General features: G+C 42.7%; 1 protein-coding gene across 3 annotated transcripts in view; it reads left to right on the forward strand.

Annotated features, from left to right (window-relative positions):
- The first annotated feature begins 4249 nt into the window (after positions 1 to 4249).
- epha3 (eph receptor A3) overlaps positions 4250 to 16970 on the forward strand; it is a 91174-nt gene continuing 78453 nt past the window's right edge. For all 3 annotated transcript variants that reach the window (XM_034562183.1, XM_034562185.1, XM_034562184.1), the window contains exons 1-2: positions 4250 to 4343; positions 11746 to 11810. In XM_034562183.1, the coding sequence (XP_034418074.1) occupies positions 4250 to 4343; positions 11746 to 11810 (159 nt within the window). The remainder of the gene's footprint in view (positions 4344 to 11745; positions 11811 to 16970) is intronic.

A 16970-nucleotide genomic window follows, 5' to 3' on the forward strand; every position in this document is an offset into this window, starting at 1 on the left:
TAATTATTGAAAAGAAAATGGCAGTACTTTCTCTGGAAAATAATCCTTTCTTCTATACTGTCTTTTATTAAAAAAAATGAGCAAATCCACGAATCTGCATCCATTATGCTCAACACGCTCCTCCCTGCCAGCTTCTTCCCACTGTATTGCAGTTTGATGGGACATTATTGTGGCTGGATGTGGAAAGAAAGGGAGAGTTGTTGGTAGTGGGAAGGAGGCCCAGCTCGGTCTCACAGGACCCTGTTATGGCAGGTCGGGCTGTCCTATCACAGCCGTCTCTCAGAGGGTGACGAGGAGAATTTGCTCCATGAACCATGACCCAATTAATCATGGGTGCAAATACAGGAAATGGGAAGTGGGTGAGTGAGGGGGGGGGGTGGCACTTGATTTCTTTGTATAAACATCTCGACACACTCAACTAGACACATTCATCATTAGATAAGAATGAGCGCTGCTTGTGTGACGCTGACATTAACGTGTTTCAAACACAATGCCTCGCGCTAAATCACAAACTTACACTGGAAATCGGTTGCAACTGTGCGAAACTGTCAGAGATCAAAATCTGAGGCGGCGGCTTTCTCTGATTTGGATCTAGCTATTCAGCTCGCTCTCACTAAATGGCATATGAATGATAGAACAATTTGCAGGTCATTTAGCGTGCAATAAGTGTCTTTTTTTTTTTTTCGTGTCATCTATACGCCGTGTATTACCGATGTCCCAGAATGTTGTTTCATTACAACCGTGATGTTTATCCATGACCTAACAAAGGGATTTTGTGGTCTAAACCTAACGTGACCGTTTTATTGTAATGACCCGGCGTATAAAGGACACGCAAAAAGCTCAAAATGCATGCTAATGACACTTGGACATATTTACTGTACATGCCTTCCTATGCGATCAGGTTAAGCCTTTCGACAATATTACCAATATATATATTTTTTTAGGGATAAAATAGTACCTTCTCTACTAAATGGCAGCGAGTACATGTTGGTAGTTTGTACATCCTTTGAATAAATTAATATTGTTGCCCATTAAAAGTGTGGGGGATGTGAAACAATTAATGCTTTTAGTAAAAACTAATCAAAAAGTTAAAAGAATGGTGCTTAATTTCCCCTTTTTAAACTAAATATTGTCATCATTATACGTATTTAAAGAGCAAATATTATCCATCTTGAATATAAGGATACAGGTTGTGTTGGTGTTGTTTTAATGCACACGGGTATAATATACATAAAAAAACACTCAAATTGTGCTTTATTTCAAACAATAATTTTCGCCAGTTTTAGAATCCCCTGTAGGGCTGCTACAAAACAAAAAGGATGAAGAGTGGTGGTGCTGTCGATGGTAAGAAATCATCCTGGTATGATGGTATGATGTTTGGTGTATGTGTGTGTGTGTGGGGGGGGTAGTGTTACATGCCAGCAGAGGCTTCTCCTCCTTCTGTGCGCTTGGTATGGAGGAATGTGCCTCCTGAGAACCACAGGGAAGAAGAAGGTACTGACAGCGAGCAGTAAACACAGTCGGCCTCTCTGTTTGTATGTTTGTATGTTTCTGTGTGAGGAGGCCCGGCCTCGGCAGCTTCAAAGCTGCTCCTAAACAACATCTGTTCTGTGAGTTTACGGCCCGATACAGCCATGTCAAGACACATCGTGACTTACAATTGTGGCTCTGAATCAATATTTTCCTCCATCTCATACTGGATTGTTCCATTGGCAAGAGTTCAAGAATGGACAAGCGCTCATTGAGAAGAGGGGGAAAAGAATGTTGGAGCGGATAGACGGGAGGAACCCGTTGCATTTTTCCAATTCACCACAATGACAAACAGATTTTCAACAATTAGTCAGAACTAACATGCACGTTTATTGACTAAAACACGGGGCCAGCGCCCTGAAGACAACCAAATGAAACTGATTACTACTGATCACGTTTGTCAACTTCTTTCTCATGCCACAATATGATTATATATATGATACTTTATTATAGAAAATGCTTGTGATCACTTTTTTTCTGTTGAATTTCGTTTTTTACTGTATTGGTGTACATATATTAATGTTCTGACATTTTTTGATGTATGTTGAACTTTGTTGGAAAAGTGCATGTAAAGTGTAAGATTATTCAAATTAAGAATACATTTAGTTCAAAATTCCCCTTTCTTTTCCAACCTCTTGTATTTGTAATTCTGACAATTTTCCATGAATACTGTATTAAGCGTTCTAAAATATATGCAGTAGCTTCCACAGAATGTTCTCCACTGAAACGGCATCCTCATATCTGTAAACGACAAGCCCAGAACAAGCAGCCTTTGAATTGATTGTTAGCTGTAGGGCCTCTTGTATTAATCTCTTTCAGTGTGTAATAAGTGAATTAGTGGGATGTAGAAGATGATGTATGACGAACGCTGGCCCGTCTAAAACCTGCTGTAAATCCACATGCCGCAGCCTCTTAATAATGTGGCCAGAGACCTTGCGGCATCATTCTTCACTGCAGCCATCAACAACCTGAGACCCATAAATCTCTCAGAGTATGACGGTGTTCTGAGTTCGTTGTTAAGCCATTTGTTCTCAAATATCTACATTGCATGCTTTGTGAAATGCTCCAGTTCATTTTAAAGAACTCTTGAACACATCGGCAGCTACATAATATACCGAGACAAAAAAAAAGAAGATTTTCCTCCCAAAAATGCAACAGCGTGTGAAAGTAATGCTCCACACATACAGACATTTATGAAAGAACTTCAACATGTTTCCTCACATTTAGCAATGTTTTCTAACATGCTGCAATTCTTTCATAATTTTTCTTCTAAAAGACAGTAAATTGAGTTCATAAAGTGGAAAATAACATTAGCATTATTTAAACGGTGACTTTTGGCATCCCCTCCTGGTTTTTTTCAAACATTGAAATATGCTCAATAAATTAGTTTTTCATAACAGATAACATGTTGTCTTATTCAATGCAAGAGGAATTTCTTTAGACGTGTCTTGTATCTCTGAGCGAGACCTCCTGCCGCAGCCACACAGTGCAACAGATTACATTCAGGAAACAATAAAGTAATTAGAATTTTCTTTTTGCAGTTTCTCTAAATCCCAGTGTCTGCATTTGCTTGTGTGTGCTGTGTCCTTTAACGCGTTCCATACGTCAGATGCCTTCCGAACCTCCAGTCTCCAACCCCCCACCACAACAGCTGGCGTCTCAGCGAGGGCCCTAACGTCACACTGCCACCCCGGTCTTTCAGTGCGGATCAAGTATTGTGGTGTCAGGGGCCCCTAATGGCCCTCACAGAAAAATGCACACAGTAGACCCAAATACAAGCATGTGATATGTCCCTCGAAACAATGATGAATACAACTGTTGAAACATGTGAACAATATAGATAAACATGCTGCTTTTTTTACATGGAGGCTAGTTATATGTTATACATACATGTAAATAGTAGATGTTCGTCTAACAACTGAACTATTTAAACATTAAAAAAGTAATTATGATTTTCTTTAGGCACAGCCACCGTAACAACAACTAATTGCTTACATGCATTCATTTAGCCATTTAAAAGACAGTTACTATGATTTGCATCATCTTCTCTCAGACCCGAACAACCGAGTTCCAAAATAAGCTTAAACAACATTATGCTTATGGCCATTTCAGAATGTGCATTCAGAGTGACAGGATCTTCTTGGTTGGTGTGTTTAGCTATTGAGCAATATTGGTTTGCTCCGCAGTCCAAATGAAAACCAAGACACTCACTGTATTGAGTAAGATTCAAAGTCACAGGCCACCTCTGGATGTTTTATTGAACACATCTGGTTCTTTTGCCTCTAAAAAAAGAAATAATATTAAGTCACATTTGTTCTGTTCATGGTCAAACCATATTGCTTAATTAAAGTAACTTCCTGTTTGATTAAAGCAGATTGAGTTATAGGTCACACGGATGATGTCACACTTTTTGATAGTATTCCTAACAATTCTCTTCCCTGTTCTCAATTTTAGTGAATCAAATGTCTGTTTTGCATCAAATATGCTGAAGAACTGAACGTGTCTTTGACGTCGAGAAGACGTGAAGGATCTAAAGTGACCTGTGGTGAACTTGAGCGCTGTGTTTTTGCTGTCTGTCAGACTCTGTAGGACCCAGCGGAAAAGTGCTCCAACCGGAGGGAGACAGAGCAAGAGAGAGGGAGAAAGCTGAGTGGAGAGAAGAAGACGCTCTCAGATCAGTCAGTGGCTTCATGGAGTTATGTACCTCTGATCCGCCGCCATGGATTGCAATCCGCGATCACTCCTTCTCATTTTACCTCTTTTGCTGTCCTGCGTTATTCCTGCGTTTCCCATCATCTACCTCCCGAATGAAGGTGAGTGAACTCTATCTGCGGACACGAGTGTGTGTGTGTGTGTGTGTGTGCGTGCGCGCGCGCGTGTGTGCAAATGGTGCGCTACGGCACGCATCGCGAGCAGCGCTCTGCGCTCGCCGTGGACTTGCTACTGTCCAAATTGTATAGGGATACTAATAACAATAACACGGGGATCTGCAGCGCGTGGAGGTGACATCGGGGATCACGGAGAGCCGGAACACGAGCACTAATATACACTATTTAGACAATCAACTTCAAAGTAGATCCAAACAAGGCAGACAATGCAGCCTAATGTCGAATAATCTCGCGAACACGGGGGGAGTTAACAGTTATTTGAATGTGGACGAGTGGAGCGAGCGATGGCGAGACGGCTCCCAAAGCGCCCATCGCAGAGTTGTTGTGGGGCGAAGAGATGTTGAGAAACTCCGCTGCCTGTGTTTCCCGTTAGAGGTTCATGTTGATCCGTTTTGGGGGGGACGGGGGGACGCACCATGTTACGCGGACGGTCTCGCCGATTTAACGGCAACACATAAGCAGATGAGCCCAATCGCATTGTGCGTAAAAACGCGGATGTCTGTTTTTAAGGCTCTGACCTGAATGCATCCACAACTAGTTGACTTGAGGGGCTGCTTTGTAAACCGTCATTCATGACTGCGTTTGAAATGATATCCAAATCCAACGTTTAATTAAACCGGCGAAACATTTACGATTTCATTTCACTTATTTCCTGCGCAAGTTTCGGCCACTTCTTCAGCGATAATAAGCATGTGGTGATATGTTGAGAGTCGGCAGAATAAAAGTGACCGGTCCACTTGCAGCAGTCCCTTCTTCACGCATGACTCAGACTCCTTCTTTTACTTGCACATTTTCGTAACTTGCTTTCTTTCTTTCTTTTTCTTATAAAACACTGCAGTTATGTAAATACGGGTCAATGTTAAAAGTGTCAAAGTAAAAACAAAAGGCACGTGCGTGCTGCGTGCTCCGAGTTCTGGAAAGGTTAAAGCTGCCTACAGGAGAGAGGGGGGGGGGGCACATTTTGGGTGAAGATGTGGGTCAAACTGTCTAAAGGGACTAAGCTCACAATTGCAGTTATTCCCTGGAATAATATACAACGATTAAATAAAAGAGTCTACTCACTGTACATATCAATACAATCAACTTAATTGTTTCAACGTAGGTGTGGGTGAATTAAACCGTAGTACCGATAAAGTAATACATTTCACCGGAATGAGTGGGAGCAATCTGCTCCACGGTCATTAAATGCTCACACACAGAAACATATTTCCTGATGCGTTATAGTTCCATGAGAACTGTTGGAAAGTAACTCATCCTGTCGGATGGAAAGTGTCGCTGTCGAGGTCCGAGCCGCAGTCCTCTTCTATCATAACGTTTAAAAAGGGAAAGCTGCCCGGAACACAGCGAACCAACACGCACCATCGATTGCGTTGTTTCAGATGAGTTTATGTTTAACACACCCGCCGATAACCAGCCCACTGAAGCTGGTTTAATCTGGTTGTCTTTGCCACGTCGCGTGTCTGCTGAGGTGCTCCCATAAGGGATGAGCAGGTTTCATTCACACACGGAATCACGAGTGGACGAATTGGAAAGCTGGGGGAAAGAATTGCAGTAAAAGTGACTGTGTCAAGGTCAACTATCCTGTAGGCCTGCAGCAGATCTGTGAACTGCGTTTGGTCCGAGAACTTTTATTGTCAACAAATATAAAACTCGAGATCCAAGTAGCATGTATGAGGTTTAAAGTTAATGATCATCTAGCACGCTGGATGGGGGGGAAGAGAGAGAGAGAGAGAGAGAGAGAGAGAGCTATAAAATAAACATCGCCCTGATAAAATATACAATATGCTTGTGTGTGTGTGTGTGTGCGTGTGTGTGTGTGTGTGAGAGAGAGAGAGGGAGAGAGAGACGTTTAAAGTGGTGTACGTTTAAAAAAAGAGTGAGGATACAGAGAGAGAGAGAGAGTTAACCTCAAAGTGCTACATTTCAATATGTGAAACAAATCGGGCAATTCAATTCACCTTTCCAAGACGTAAATCTACCAGAGAGTGTCAGTATCGAGCTGCTCCGTCTCCATATTGTAGCCTAGGCTATATCAATTCATACAGATTGCTAAATGTGAATTTATGACAGGATAAAACCCAGTCACATCGAGCACAGAGCTTCTCCCCGTGTGACTGAAATGTTTAATGGTGTGCTGGTGCACACGGATCTTCTGGCCTTATCAAGCTCCTCTGTCCAGCCTCTGTCACAGGTTCCTAAATACTGTTGAGAGGTAAAGTAAAGCAGATCATAAAGCCATCATAAAGTCCACTGATCTGCATTTTACCTTATGTTAATTAATAAAGCAGAGGACACGTCAACGTTCACCGTCGGAGAGTAAAGGATACCAGATCTGATCCACTCACAGATTGTCTTCCTTTTAAATGGCATACACGGTTAGAATTGGACGCAACGACAAACGGGACAAATCCCGAAACCTTGAAGAGTGTGCACATGTGTAAAGAATAAAGTAATACCTGGCTTGTGTTTTCATGCCGATCAGATCGAGCCCTCGCGCGCGCAGCAGATTATGAAAGAGTCCCCGGAGCTAACAAAGGAGGCCTGTTTGTGAACTTCGATAACATCGAGATCTGCATCAAAGGATCAGCTGTAAATTCGTAGACATATGTTTGTCGCTTATATTACATCGATATCAGTAAATGAGGAAATTCATTTTTAATTAATTTTTTCTTGGCCAATTTAAAGACTTAATGGGTCTTTTCATTGACTTAATGGGAATACATTAATTACTTCCAGAATAAATAAATACATATAAATAAATCGTGGAAAACAAACTAGGAAAAGTATATTTATTTGATTATGTCCCTCCCCATTTATAAGAAAACCAGAGGTCGAGTTCTATTTCGTGTAATCTTCTCCACCATCGCTGGTGAGAGCAGCATTCACTCTTTCTTTGTGGCTTTCTTTAATCGTTACGATCGTGGATAAAACTTCGGGGAAAAGTTCAGGGAAGTCCCGCAGAATATCATTTGTAGCGCGGATTCATTGGAACTTTGCCTGGAAAAAAAAGAGATCAGCTATTGTCTGAATATATATATATATATATATATATATATATATATATATATATATATAATTTCTTTCACATATTAAATCGAAACTACAATAATAAAACGTTGTTGGTTGCCCTGCTGTGGTGCAGCGTGTCCCTTTGCGTGGTGTGATGTTTCCCCGCTGCAGGGCGTCGGGAGGCCTCGGGTATTTTTAGCCGGCGGTAGGGCGGCTCGGCCCGCAGAGCCCGGCGCTGCAGTCCCGCTGGGACGGATGGGCGTTTGTGAGCGATGGTACCTTTCAGAGGTGCTGGGAATGTGCTTATACGTGCCCCTCCTTTAAAAATACACCCCCTTCTCTACACACATTAAAGGACTATATTCAGATGTGTTGGCCAAACATTGAGCGGCGGATGGAGAGTGCCTTCTTCAATTTAACAGCATGGGTTTTAGCCTTCAGATCAAAAAATAATTATTGTTAAAATAACGTTTGCGTTTGTTTCTTTCTTGGTGTGTTTGTGCTCATGCTTGTATTATGTAAAGAGCATACAGTATGTGTGCAGTGGTGATGTATGCCTTTATGTGAGTATTTGAATCTCCGTGTTTCTGTGTACAACAGACATGTATAAGGCATGTGGTGGTATATGGATAGAAGAAAGAAAGTAAGACAGACAGAGACAGAAAGAAAGAAAGAAAGAAAGAAAGAAAGAGGAATGGGGGCAGAGAGGTTGGGCAAGAAGCAGCAACATCAGACAGAGCGACTCTGCACTTGAATAATTCATAATGGGAGGTGAACACTTCACCCTTTAGCACAGACACAAGTCGCCTTGCTTTGCCTGCACTGCGGCCTGCCAACCTTTACATGCACAGAGCCAGGCTGCAAAGACCAAGCCCTCTCCACTGTGTTTACAACCACATGGGAGAAATCACACACACAGGTGCAACCTTTCCATTCTTTTCTATTCTGAGTGGAGTGACTTGGACCAGATGGATGGGGTCTTGCTTTACTGATCAAGCCATGTGTTGATTCGTCACCAGCGCCTCTGAATGACAACTTATTCTTTTGCTCATCCAATATTTTAATTGTGTCTGGCTGAGGATTACATTTCATGTGCATCTGCTGTGAATCGGTTTTCCCATCGTCACATTTTACTGGAAGTGAGGGGCTATTGGATCCAAGTGTGCGCTCGACAGCGATGGATGGACGAAAGCTGTTAAATTATGAGAACATAGACATCAAAATGGGCCCCCTGTAGATCTTTGCTCCAATGTTTCATGTTAATATTTCAACATATGTTATGCCGAGCGATAGTAGGTCACTAGCAAGGGAGAAAGAAGAGAATTGCATTGCGATATGAAAAGTTTCAAAATGAATTTGCTCATTAAGTTTACTGGCTCGATGACACAGCAAACATCCGACCACCACGCTCCCATCCACGCATTCCCATCATGGGAATTCGTGGATGGGGGCGTGCAGGACATCCTGTTTGTGGTGCGGCGTCTTCCGTTTCGTCACAGTGCAATCATGTGTGTAAATGTTGGACGGTGGCCTCTAGGTTCATATATTGATTCACCTGTTTCTACCTCGGTGATGTTTTGCTCCCTCCCAGACAGGCTGGCTCAGTTTGCTATTAATACCCCTAGTTCCCGTTCAGAGGCACTCCCTGATGGGGTAGGGGCTATATGCTTGGCTGACGCTAGCTTGCTAACCGGCCACGCGAGCGTGTGTGTGTGTGTGTGAGAGGGAGTGAGAGTGAGAGACTGTTTGTGTACGCTCTTATTTCGTATACCTCTTTTGAGTATGCATGTGCGGGGAAATGTGCATGGATACAAAAGTCATGTGTTCTATTACGTTTGAGTATAAACACAAGTGTTACACAGTGTTTGTTTACTCTAGTTTCCTGGATGAGGTGCATTTCTTGGTGTGCGACTTTGTCTTTTTCGTAGCTGTGCACAGTGCGAGTGTTTATGGATGCATTTGTGAGTGTGTGTGTGTGTATGTGTGTGTGTGCTGATTTCCCCACCCAAGTGCAGCTGGAGGGGTCTTTTTCCTCCAGCGATATGAGAGCCGTCTAATTTTCTGCTCTCAAATTCCCCCGCTCGGCCCAATTTGAGTGGTGGGCTCGGCTCGTTGAGAAATGTAAATTGGAAGCAATGGCCCTGGATGCTGAGCTGCTATTATCTGACATGAACAGATAGCTTCATTAGACTCTAATAGGAATGTGTCTACTGCCACTCAACTGGCTCAGCTCAGGTGAGCCTCAGTTCAGGACATTTTCGAACCTGGAATTTGATAATAATGTGTGTGTGTGTGTGTGTGTGTATCTGTCTTCCTTTCTCCTCCACTTTCCCTCTCAGGCTCTTTATTATGCCACACTGGCTGATAGTTGTCAGACTCGCCTGAAGAAAATTATGATTTCCATCTCAACCTTTATTCTAGTGTGAAACAACAATTAGTTCATGGAGCGTCATAATCACTTTCGCCTGCACATTTAGCTCATGCTGCTTGTGAACTAAAATAGTTTTCACAGTATCCACGGCAGTCCTTCCTGACCCACAAATACTCTCTTCGGCTGTCTTCGGAGATGTGTACACTCTTGCTTACTGAAGCTTTGAATGGGAGCGTACAGGGAGATTGTATTCCTCATATTTTCACAGTGAATAGAGCTACAGCTGCAGGGTCTGACTGCACTACGGCTGCTTCACTTAGTTTTGTATGCGTGCGCTCGCTCGGTTAAGTGTGTGTCTGTGTGTGTAAGTAGGCACTTGTTTGTGTGTGTTGAGCTGTGGACTGATTTGCTCTCTGCACGAGGGAGTAGCTGACTCAGTTTCAGGTTCAAACTTAAAAGAAGAGCGGTGTTTGTTTAAAGCGGATTATTCATCCTGCACTTTCTCATGCAGGTCGCTGAGTGTGCATTATTAATCACTGCAACATGTCAATTTGTAAAAAAAAAAACACATGTTAACTATTCTTGATGCATTGTTTTTTTAGCAAGCAAACAATGTTAGCAAGCAAATCATCTTTCTTAATAAAATGAGAGTCTTGTTGACAATAGTTGGATCACCATTTGTCAAACTTCCACCCACTTGGTTTATCTGTTCATCTCACGTGACAAGAAAGGCATCATATTCATTTTCTCTGGTCTCGGTTTGGGAAACGGACAGAAAAAGTTAGACTTATGTAACTGATGTACATGTATATTGACAACTTATTTTCCTCAGTTTTATTGTAACCACTTAAATAGTTTATGTTGTTTCATTCAAAGTGGAAGTACTCACAAGCTGTATTTCCCAAACAGAATCTGGTGCCAAAACGCAGTGACGGTTTGAAGTGGGGAATCCATGGAGCACAAGGCTGCCTTCACATTCCCCACTTCATATGTCATGGTCCATACTGACAGTTGTGCTTTATGACAATAATTCACACCACAGCCATGTGTACATACTAAGAATGGTGTAGCTAGAGTGGCTCATTTCTGTGTTGGAGTTGATTTAGGCCTACACGAAGGGTTGCTGACTAGAATCTGTTCCTGTGTGCACCAACGTGACCTGCACTCTGCAGTGTGGACTGATTTGGTTTGAGAAGGTGTGCAATAGAAGTGCCATTAGGCGACCATCATGTCATGACACCACGCACCATAAGTACTGACACTGCTGCTTTGGGACCATAACGTTCACCATATGAAACCCAAACCCCCGACTTGCACCTTCACACTCAAGCTCCTTGTCTGATGTGTCATATTCCATCCATTAGAGACATATTTCCTTCTCTGCATCTTAGTCTCTGTTTGATATGAATGAATTCTTGGCACAAAAATAAGAAGAAATGCATTCATTATGAATGGAGTTGTATTCTGTTTCAGTGAGGCCAATTGCATTTCTGACCACTTCTGAAACTGGAGATTGCATCTGAATTTCAATTTGATGCGGTTTTGCTTCCAATCACCATGCGTGTTTGTTTGTTGGTGTGTGGCTAAGTAGATATGGGTCAAAAGCGTCAGACTTCTCATTGTCTGTTTACAATAAACAAAACATTGGCTCTATTTCAGTTTAATTTCTCTTCAGGATATCTCTGTTGGAGCCAGTTTTGCCCGACCAACAGTTTTGATGCTTTACACAGCGAGACAAGAAAGCCGACTCTCTCTGTTGGTCAGCGTAGGATATGTGCAGCGCGTGTGTGTGTGTGTGTGTGGCAGCTGAGTAAATAAAGTCATGATCAGTGCTGGAGGTTCGTGATCCCTCCTGCTGGATTAGATGGAGGCTAATTGGGGCTAACAAGGACTAGACACTCATATGTTCTCTTTGTTTTCCCTCTCTCTTTCTCTCCCTCACCACAGTCAACCTGTTAGACTCTAAAGCAAGCCAAGGGGAGTTAGGATGGATTTCCTACCCGTCGCATGGGGTGAGTATCTTCTATCTCTACATTTACCCACATCATATCTCCATATGCTTACATTTGGGGGGCAGATCCACCAACATGAACTGGGTGGATACAACCCGACACCACATGACATCAGGATGTTCAAACTCCTGTGGTTCTCACTATTCCGTGTTGACCCAATGAGCCAAGTGCAGATTAACCCACTTCTCTTTCGACATTTTTTGTCCATTCTTCATCTCTCGGGTTAAAGGTTAAGCATTCGGTGCTTGCCATATGGTCAAGATGCTCAAGGGGAAATGTACTGTGCGGGTGTTTGTGTATTTGAGTATGCATGTGTTTAAAGAAAGATTAAGGCATTAAAGGATTTTAGGTTGTGGGCGCTAAAGCATCCACAGAAGATAGCCGATAAGCCCCTTTTTAGTTAATATTACATCAACAACATTTTATTGCTGTTGCATGTTAACATTGTAAATCCATTGTGAAGATTTCACTTCTAATCCATTTGTTCTCGACAAAAAAATACGCACCACCCCATTCTGTTCGTCACACATGCTTTAATACTAGTCCCGTAACACCCAATTTTCAAGTCTGTGAGTAAATAGAAAAAAAATAAATACACAAGTTCTCACTACTTGATTTGGGCTTTGTTGTGTTACTTTTAACCACTGTGTAGTTGCACAAATCTACGTATAGAATATATTTAAAAAGATGTAAATTGTGCTGGAATTCGATAACAACAAAACAATATGATTAAATGTGGGAACTCTACAGCTTTCAGTTCCATACTTTTGGGGGAAAAAAATAAAGAAAAAAAAATCTCAGCAGCCTCATCTATCAGCCTCTCTGCTACCAAAGTCCCTCCAGCGGGCTCCCGCTTAGTGTTTATTTGTGTAGCTAGTTAGACTACTGTGCCTCAGGGCTGGCCCAATGACACACACACACACACGCGCACACACACACACACACACACACACACACCTACACACCTACACACCTACACACACACACACACACACACCACACTTCCTCGTTTTTTCTTTATTAAGTGTTAGAATTACTCCTTGGCAGTGGCTTAAGGTAATCCAGTCATTTGTTCCGTGGAGCTGCCAAACCTTGTTTCCCTCGGCCATATACACTGCTGGGACCGTCAAAACTCTCAGTTTCTTCATGAGGTTGAACCACAATGAAAAAAAAATGACCCAAAGGAAAAAGTGTAGCAGGCTGTTTAAAATGCATTCAGTGAAAAGACAACTGTAGGCCACAGGACGATGGCGTGACCACGCGACGGGATAGATTGATGTTGTGCTGATAGAAGTTATTAAAGTTTAGGAAAATGCGTACCGATATCGGAGACGTGATCCAGCGCGGGACATTGGAATGTGTGCCAGAGGCTCTGCCGTGTGCGCACAGCCTCTGTTTCACCTTATTTGCTTTGAACGAATTCAGAACTTCATACAAATGTTCCAAAACTGGAAGCCAATGTCATTGTTTAAATGAGAATGACTCCAGAGTGGAAACGAGAGGATGGGAGAGAGGATCAAAAAAAGGGAGAGAGACAGAGAGATACAAAGGGAAGAGGGGGATAAAGAGGAGAGAGGGGAGGACAGGAAAGGATGAGAGAGAGAGAGACGGAGAGAGAGCGAGAGAGAGAGAGATATTGCTGATGATCAAGTCCTCAAGGTGAATCATCTGTAATTACTCACGTCATCCACTGACTGCGCTCCGATAAGCAGCCTGCCCTGGGAGACTGCTGTTCACAAATGATTTCTCATAATGTGGCAGTGGCACTGAGCCCTCTCACACACACACACACACACACACACTCACACACACACACACACACACACACACACACACACATTAACACTCACAATGATGGAGAGGCCGTGGCTATTGGTCTACCGAGACACACCGTGCTATGGTCAGAACAAATTAAGAGCTTATAGCCTCCCCAGGATGTTCACTCCAGAGCCACCGGCTAGACTGACAAGTGTGTACATATGTATGTGTGTGTGTGTGTGTGTGCGTGTGTGTGTGTGTGTGTGGAGTGTGATCCATATATACTGTTATCTGTCTGGGAGGCAGGCTGATTGCTGAGCAGTGTCCAGGGGGCTTAGACCTTCATAAGACTAAAGAGTGTTAAAGATTACATTCTTGTGTGCTTTGAAAGCATTCTTCAGAAACAAACCAACACCCCAGACACTGGCTGTGCATACAAAATAGAAATAATGGGCACATACAAAGTAAAGTCCATTTTTCATAGGAACCAGCAGGGGATACAACTGCATTGCTGTTTTTGCTTGGAGTTGATTGATTAAAATAATACGAGTTTTGCTTCGTTAGTTTTAGTTACAATGTGCACTTCAACTGAAATGTTGACATTTTAGAATATTAAGAGTATAGAGTTAATGAGTTAAATAAAGCTGTTGAAACCAGTATATGTGCCTCAATTAAACTAGTCAAATCTAAACTTGACTTATTGTGTTGCATTTTCAACAACAGCTATTTCTTTATTTCTTTGCTTGAATATTTGACACAACAAACGATTCCTCGTGAGATCATCAGGATCCAATGAATAAACAGTAACAATGGCCTTGCCGGAGCTTTTGTATCATAATGAAAGCGCTTGCCATCTATAGAAATAAGCCAGCAGTCACAGTGCGTGAGCTCTGCATATGCTGTCAGGACTATCGAGAAATATGTAACTCACTAAGACTCAGATTCAATCACATTTCACGTTCCAATCCTCAGGTCTGGAAGAGGAGCGGGACATGTACAGTATAATGGCGTGGCTTTTTATATTGTATTTTGGACTATAGGTTCACCCCTTCAATTAGCCAGCTTGCTATTTTATATATTCATATTGCTGTTTCAATTTCTTTCATCACCCAAGGGCTCTTAAAGCCCCCCATGCACCGCTGCTGCCACCCCATCTGCAGAATCAGCCTGACCAGCATAACACGCTTCCCCTGCCCCCCAGAAAGGGAGAGAGAGTACAGAGAAAAGTTCATCCATGAACGGAGATTAGCAGTGAGGGCAAGGGACCAGAGAGGAGGAGGAGGAGGAGGAGGAGGAGCAGGAGGAGGAGGAAGTAGAGAATTGTGTTAGCAGTTACTTTCAACCTGATAGGACCAGCTGATGTAAATCCTCTGACTGAGCAAATAAACAGCATGACAACATATTCAATCAATAATCAAATCCCCCCGTTGGTACAAGAAATGCGTCAATATGTTGTTCTGAGTTTGTACTCATGGTTGAATGCACTTATTGTAAGTCGCTTTGGATAAAAGCGTCAACTAAATGAAATGTAATTTAATATTACCCCCAAAACAAAGAAAAACAATTTAGACATAATTAAAAAGCACAAACAAACATCAAACTGACAAAATGACTTATACCAATGTAACAATTGCGCCCCAACTATGTGGTTCGCTGGAAAGGGTTGAAAATCACAATTTTTCCAGCATTCATCAGCAATTTTTGCCGATGTGTCCTCGAGCAAAGCATGAACAAGGATGAGCAGGGCAAGGCTTGGAGCTGTTCAAAAGGAGGAAGAGGAGAATGTATGAAGTGTGTATTCAAGTTCCCCTTAAGACCGGCTGATGAAATGTTCTCTGACTGATATGCTCTGCACTTGTTGTGGTGCACCAGTTTTAAGATGTACCTTCTCCAGCTGGAGCAGTATAATGGACAGTCGTAGATACGCTAGACCTGAACTCCGCTTCTTCCAATGTTCTTAATTTGTTCTTATAAAGGCCCATCTCAGTCTCCCTTCAACACAACTAGGTTTGAATGCGTTGTTACCCTATACTGGTCCATTAACTCTCATTGACCTGCGTGTCTTTGAAGTGGGGGAACTGGTGTGCTGACTCTGTGACTTTGAGACGTGCCTGTTGCCGTAGTTGTAATGTCCTGAGCGGATCAAGTTACCACACTCCATTTGACTGTTCTTCTAGCTGCTTCACTTACCTACAGCACAGATCAGACGAGCCAGGGGCGAAAGCACACAAACTGTGCCCCGACTGTGGCCATCAGGGGTTGGGGGCAAAGGTCACAAGGACTGGTGTAGGGTGCTGGTGTTGTTATATATCAATTAGAGGGCAGGGAGGGGGGAGTTCTGCCCCCCTGGAGAGAAATAAGGAGGTGGCTGCTCACTTTACCAGACCTTTGTTTATCCTGGTTGACGCACACACAGTTCCACACACTCACAGTGGGAGTGGCCTCTGGTGACGAGGCGTAGTTGGGAACGTTTGCCTCTGGATTCAACTTCCCGACATGCTTCAACTGTCGTGTCTGTTGCTGGTTGGTTCTTCATGCTGGATGTTATATGTACAAGTCTTTCTGGATCTGGATAATTCTGTAGAGACGCTATATATTTATTTCCTCACTCCTGCTTCCACACTGTCAGGTGAAGGACAAAAAACAAACCCATGGATGTGATCAAGGTTGTTCATTCTTATGATGTAATGTTTGGGCATGGGTAAAAAGGATATCTCGCTTATAGAGATGCTATTCAGAGTGGAATCCTCACATCATAGCGGAGGTCTCATTTACTTTGGCAGAGACTTGCTCAAGTCAAGTCATCTGTTCTGGAATAGGATATATCACCCCTAACGCACACATGCACGCATACATACAGACGCATACACACACCTGGGTTTGATTTTAAATCCTGTGCGCGTTTGTGTTTTCGGCAAGCTTCAGACCCCTCCCAAAGACAGCTCTAAAGCAGACAGCAATCACTCACAGTCACTTTAGATTCAGCCCACTTTGCATCATATTGGTGGACATGAAAGTACATAAAAGAATAAGACGTAAATCCTGTAGCTCTCACAGACATCTGCTTACAGAGATTGAGAATTATGCACACACACACACACACACATACACACACACGCACACGCGCACATACACACACACACACACACACACACACACACACACACACACACACACACACACATAGGGATATGTACAGTAACCCTCGGGCCACTTGTTCCATTAGAAACCAATTTTGCCAGAGTAGCTTACTTTTCAAAGTGATGGCAAATCAAATGTGGCATTATGAAATGCAGCAATAATATTCACAATAAGTTGAAAAGCTCTTGAATCAGAGAGGGTGTGAGATAGGTGCAACCTAGAGTATGTACTTAAGTCTGCTCAATTTACGTTTGCCCAATC

The sequence above is a fragment of the Cyclopterus lumpus genome, chromosome 21 (assembly GCF_009769545.1).
Source record: "Cyclopterus lumpus isolate fCycLum1 chromosome 21, fCycLum1.pri, whole genome shotgun sequence".
NCBI classification, from domain to species: Eukaryota; Metazoa; Chordata; class Actinopteri; order Perciformes; family Cyclopteridae; genus Cyclopterus; species Cyclopterus lumpus.